At 35.3% G+C, this 5,875-nt stretch overlaps 3 protein-coding genes across 4 annotated transcripts in view; 2 read left to right on the forward strand and 1 right to left on the reverse strand.

Annotated features, from left to right (window-relative positions):
* The window catches only part of LOC106868802 (zinc finger protein 91), a 20,641-nt gene extending 17,569 nt beyond the window's left edge, over positions 1-3,072 (forward strand). The window contains exons 4-6 of the mRNA XM_052975435.1: positions 363-411; positions 1,141-1,263; positions 1,353-3,072. Of these exons, the coding sequence (XP_052831395.1) occupies positions 363-411; positions 1,141-1,263; positions 1,353-2,613 (1,433 nt within the window). The 3' untranslated portion in view covers positions 2,614-3,072. The remainder of the gene's footprint in view (positions 1-362; positions 412-1,140; positions 1,264-1,352) is intronic.
* The window catches only part of LOC106868803 (zinc finger protein 239), a 92,365-nt gene that overhangs the window by 11,418 nt on the left and 75,072 nt on the right, over positions 1-5,875 (reverse strand). The gene's annotated exons all lie outside the window — the stretch shown is intronic.
* The window catches only part of LOC128250483 (zinc finger protein 675-like), a 4,273-nt gene continuing 2,247 nt past the window's right edge, over positions 3,850-5,875 (forward strand). The window contains exon 1 of one of the 2 annotated variants that reach the window (XM_052975614.1): positions 3,850-5,354. The gene's annotated coding sequence lies outside the window, so the exon portion shown is untranslated. The other variant, XM_052975615.1, reaches the window with a different exon arrangement.

The raw sequence follows: 5,875 nt of genomic DNA on the forward strand, positions 1-5,875 counted from the left end.
GATGTTGATACTCAAAGATCGATGATAATTATCGATAGTCCAGCTGATAATTACAGCGAACAAAATTGATTCCCAATTAAAAAAAAAAAGCTATTAAAATTGCTAATAAAACTTTCCCCAAACTTCTGTTTGAAGTACTAAGCTGTTCCATTCCAATATATTTTAGTGTTTTATTCACAAACAGCAAATCCTGTAATCTCTATGGGACAGTTGTAGATTCCTCGTGGATAAAGATACAATCTATTATGATATACGAGAAACAAGCAACAGAAATGTCATGTGAAACACTAACAAATTGACTAAACATCAACTTTTTACATTGATTCTTGTTTTTATTTGTGATTTCGTATTTGTTTTCTCAGACTTTGATATTATATTTACTTTGTGTTACGTTGATTTCCTTTTGAGGAAGTGAAGGATGTCTTCGCAACTTGGGTATTCAGTACGATTATCTACATTCTCCACTGGGCAAAGAAAAATCGGTGTTACTATAGTATGATATCCACCTTGCTTGTTGCACCTATCGTAAGGCACTCTACCAAACAACCCATTGACGGCCTTCAGCCCTTAATTCCAGCCCATTTAGTTGTTCACACTAGCACCATGCTAGCCAGAGACTTTTACAAAATGATCTTAAGTGAAGATGAAGCAGTGTTCTTTTTGAGAGAGCACAATCTTTTTGACCAGGTAGGAAATGTACCTCCTCGTCATAAATGCAGAACATGAATGCAAGATGGATAGAACGGGAGAATTCCGGCCAATATTGGGATGTCCGAAAAAAGGGTGCCAAGCATATTGATCAGTTCTGGAAGGAAGTTTTTCCACTAATCCGATTTAAATGAGAAGATTAATAGCAGATTAAGTGTGTGTGGAATTTTAGAATATGTGTCATGCAGTTTGTAGCGTGATAATATCACACCAAACAAGGTGTCAAATGATTGGCACACAGGAAAATTCTATACAGATTGACTAAGGTCGGTTTGCTGGTCGTCGTAAATATAACCATGGTTGATTGTTGACTGGTGATCAACCTCCGAACTCAGAGGGTTTTGTGCAGAACTTATAAATAAAATGTCCATTGTTGAATGTCTTCACTTTAAATATCCTTGATATTTTATATTTTGTTCTCTTTTCTTTCAGAATATCAAATGACATTGGTATAAAAGAATATTATTTGCCTGAGATCCATCAATATTTATCATCTTTTAGAGACAAAAAGACGTCATACACAACAGATATAAACCTTCATCATCTAAATCAATGGTAGAATTACTGTGAAATATTGGCTTTGAACAGAAATTTTATACAAAATGCTCTCCAATTCACAGACTGGAATTTGTATTATAATAATTTGATATTGAAATTAAAGCTGATTTACAAAGGATTTTGCAGCATCTTCAAATATTGACAAAAATCACAGTTGATAGAAATATAGCCAAAGAAATAGGAATAAAATATATAAATAAAGGGAAGAAGAACTTTTATATTTATTGTGGTAAGAGAGAAACAAGAATGGAAGACGAATTGTGTGAGAAAAAGATTAAATGTGAAGCAGAGTCTGAAATTATTGATTTCCCTGAGGATATACAGGAAGAGAAAGGAAAGACATTCTATCAGTGTGATATCTGTCAGAAGTCATTCTCTCAAAAGTGTAACTTAACTACTCACAAACGCATTCATACAGGAGAGAAACCATATCAATGTGATATCTGTAGTAAATCATTTTCTCTAAAGCATCACCTAATTACACACAAACTTTTTCATACGGGAGAGAAACCATTTCACTGTGAAATCTGTGGTAAATCATTCTCTCAGAAAGGTAACCTAGCTAGACATACACGCTTTCACACAGGAGAGAAACCATATCAGTGTGATGTCTGTGGTAAATCATTCTCTCTAAATAATCTCTTAGCTACACACAAGCAAATTCACACTGGAGAAAAACCATTTCACTGTGTTATTTGTGGTAAGTCATTTTCTCAAAGTGGTAACTTAACTACCCACATACGTACTCATACCGGAGAAAAGCCATATCACTGTGAAATTTGTGGTGAATCATTTTCTCAAAATGGCAACTTAATTACTCACAAACACATTCATACAAGAGATAAAATCTATAATTGTGATATTTGTGGTAAACTATTTTCTGGACATGGTGAGTTAATGGAGCACAAGCATATTCATAGAGGAGAGAAACCATTTCATTGTGATATCTGTGGTAAATCATTCTCTCTGAAGCATCACTTAGCTGCACACAACGTCTATCATACAGGAAAGAAGCCATATCATTGTGATATCTGTGATAAATCATTCTCTCAAAAAGGTTACCTCACTAGACACAGACGCTTTCACACAGGACAGAGACCATTTCACTGTGATGTCTGTGGTAAGTCCTTCTCTGCAAATCATCACTTAAGTACACACAAACAAATTCACACAGGAGAAAAACCTTATCTGTGTGAAATCTGTGGTAAATCATTTCCTCAAAATGTTAACTTAACAATTCACATACGCACACATACGGGAAAGAAGCCATATCACTGTGATATCTGTGGTAAATCATTTGCTCAGCAAGGCAACTTGATTACTCACAAACAATCACACAAGAGATAAACCACATCACTGTGTCTGGTAAATCATTCTCTCAGCCATGAAAGTCTCTTAACTAGTCACAAATGCATTCATAATGGATGCAAGCTAAATCTGTGTGATACCTGTGGAAAATTCTTTTCTCAAAACAGTCACTCAACTGTCATAAACATGTTCATACAGGAGTAAGTTAACTGAACACAAACTCTTTCATCATCATTGTTCCATGCTGGCATAGGTTGGACAGTTTGATAGGAACTCGTAAATCAGAGGACCGCATGAAGTTTATGTAGGCACAAAAGTCTTCATACAGGAGCAAAACGATATTACTGCAATATCTGTGGTGAAGCGTTGTCATTATATTATCCTTTACCTACATACAAACTCAATTGTGGGGCCCAGGATCTTGAGATCTGACCTTGTTATTCTTTGTAAATATTCTTAATTACCTGAAATTGAAATAAATGTGGTTTTGCTCTTAAATTATTCTCCTGTTATTCTAAATGTACAACATTTAACCAAAACTTGTCCTGACACAACCAAGGGTTCAACGAATTTACATCCTCAACTACAAAATCTACTGCAAGGCTGTGTACACTAAGATACTGTACTAGAATGGATGGTCAAAAGAAGAACCCAGTCAGGGGTGCTGTAACTGGTAACTATCATCTGACTGCTTGCTTATCGATGATGCGGGTGCTTGTAACTGGGATAACAGGAAAGAAATTGTATGACCATATTGAAAGAAATGAACTGCTAGATGAACAGAAAGGCTGCAGGAAGGGATCACGAGAAACAAAGGATTTGTTACTAATAGAAAAGACAATTTTGAGGAACTGTTGGAGAAGTTTGACAAGCTTATCAATGGCTTGAATTGACTACAAGAAGATATATGATATGGTTCCTCACTCATGGATTCTAAAATGCCTAGAGATGGCTTGGGCAGCTAAAAATATGTTCTTCATATTCAAAAACAGTATGAGGAACTGGAAGATAGTTTTGAGAGCAGGTGGGAGGAAAGTTGGACAAGTTGACATCAAGAGGGGATTATTTACATTTGACGGATATTTGTCCTCATCTTGTTTGTTGTTAACACAATGTTTCGGCTGATATACCCTCCAGCCTTCATCAAGTGTCTTGGGGAAATTTCAAACCTGGGTTCTCATTCCTAAGGTATATTTCAATATTATTATTATTATTCCCCCTTTGGGAGTTCTATTTATTTATTTATCTATTTATTTGTTATATCTTTCTCTGTTTTCTTCCTCTGTTTAGACGAACGTTTCTACCTTTTCGGACAAAACCTTTTGTAACCTTCGTCCTTACATGTTTTTAATTGATATTAGCCCTTGTGGCCAATAAAACGAATTAATTATTATTATTATTATTCAGGTCACTGCTTGGAATCGAACTCGGAATCTAGGGGTTAGTAGCCCGTGCTCTTTTCCTTTTCCTGTGTAGGAACAGTAGCGGTGGTGAGGGCGAGGAAGTTTTCGTTGAACTGGCTGTTCAACCTCCCGCTCTCACTCGCCATTTTTCTTTATCTCGAAAAATTTTCGAATACAATGTGAATTTAGCCCCCAAAAGGATGGGTTTTCCAACAAAAATTAACTCCCAAGGAGGGCAGTTTCCTTAGAAACTGAATTTAATAACAAAAACGGGAGTTCAACAAATTTTTTACGACAAAACGGCTAACACGAATTACTCACGGAGCTAAAAGAAAAAAAAAGGTCTCAACACGTCGACAATAATAATAATAATAATAATTTATTCTCTTATTTGCCGCAAATGCTTAGGTAAAACCAACATAGAGGGACGAAAAATATCAGTTATTTACTTCCTTATAACAGGTTGCAGTAATCCGAGACTGTGGCTAATTTTCAGTCGATCAATTTCATTACTTCAGCAAAAATAAAAATCAATATATACTCCCCGTACATCGGCGAGTTTTCCATTTTACGCAAAAAACGAATTATTTTTGTGTTGTTTGTTGACGAATATTTGTGTCTGTAATTCTTCATTGAAATATCCAAAATCCTCGATTGTTTAACGATTGCAGATATATTGGGAGACGTGAACGAAATTGTATGAAATAAGGATTCATTAACTGAAGAAGACTTTACAGAGAAATATTCTTCACAAGGCCCGAAATTTGTGGGGTGGGGGAGTGGAGCCAGTCGATTAGGTCGACCGCAGTACGCGACTGGTACTTAATTTATCGATCCCGAAAGGATGAAAGGCAAAGTCAACCTCGGCGGAATTTGAACTCAGAACGTGAAATATTTCTACCCGACGGATAACATTAGAATTTCTAGCAGTCATTTAATATTTATGTTAAAGGTTGATTTATTTTTAGTTTCATAATTGAAACTGAATTCGAAATTAAAAACGGACGGAAATAATTCTAGAAATATAAACACCAGCTAAATACATTTTTTTTTTTAGGCTGCTGAAATCGAAAAATATGGTATTTGGTGAAGGACGAACAGAGGGAGGATTAAGAATTAATCAAATCCACATCTTTTAGAAGATAAAATCTATTTGAAGGAAACGTGGATGTATTTAAAGACTTAACACTTCCAAAATAATTTATTGCTAATTAACTGCGGAAAGAAATCGCTACAACATTCTTTACGACGATATGAAAATCTAAATGAAGATTTGTTATAAAATATAGAAGTTGTGTTGAAGCTGTCATTGTCCATTCTGAGTTGTGACTACTTGAATCTATCGTGACATCTTCGGCATTGGCTCTGTATTAATATGTAAGTATTATTAACAGATACAACAACATCTACATTGTATAAGTTGTGTCCTCTTTCTACTACATCTGTTTGTTTGGATAAAAACGTGAAGTAAAGGAGAACTTTTCCTAAAGCAACGATGTTGTCTTCATCCTCATCCGGTAGGTTGTCACATATGTAATCGGAGTTGAAAAACTTGCTTTACCTGACATGAACTATTGTTGTCTTAATACTTCCACTATTTTCCTTTCCACACTCCGTTTCAATGATCGTTACCCCCCCCCCCATATCTTATCAACGCAAAGTGCTTTATGTATTTTGTCCATTCCGGTTTTCAGTAATGCTGACAATTTTGAAGGTGTAAAAGAAAAAAAAAACAGGTTATAATTTATGTCCCCTAATTCCTTGGATTCTTTTTTTTTTTTAATTATTTGGAATTCCCTTTTTAAAAAGCAAAGATTATGAGTACCGTAACTACAGATTTCGGTTAATATCTAGATGTGGATCTAGATAATAACCCAGATTTCTACCCCCCCCCCCCC

The sequence above is a fragment of the Octopus bimaculoides genome, chromosome 21 (genome assembly GCF_001194135.2).
Source record: "Octopus bimaculoides isolate UCB-OBI-ISO-001 chromosome 21, ASM119413v2, whole genome shotgun sequence".
NCBI lineage: Eukaryota > Metazoa > Mollusca > Cephalopoda > Octopoda > Octopodidae > Octopus > Octopus bimaculoides.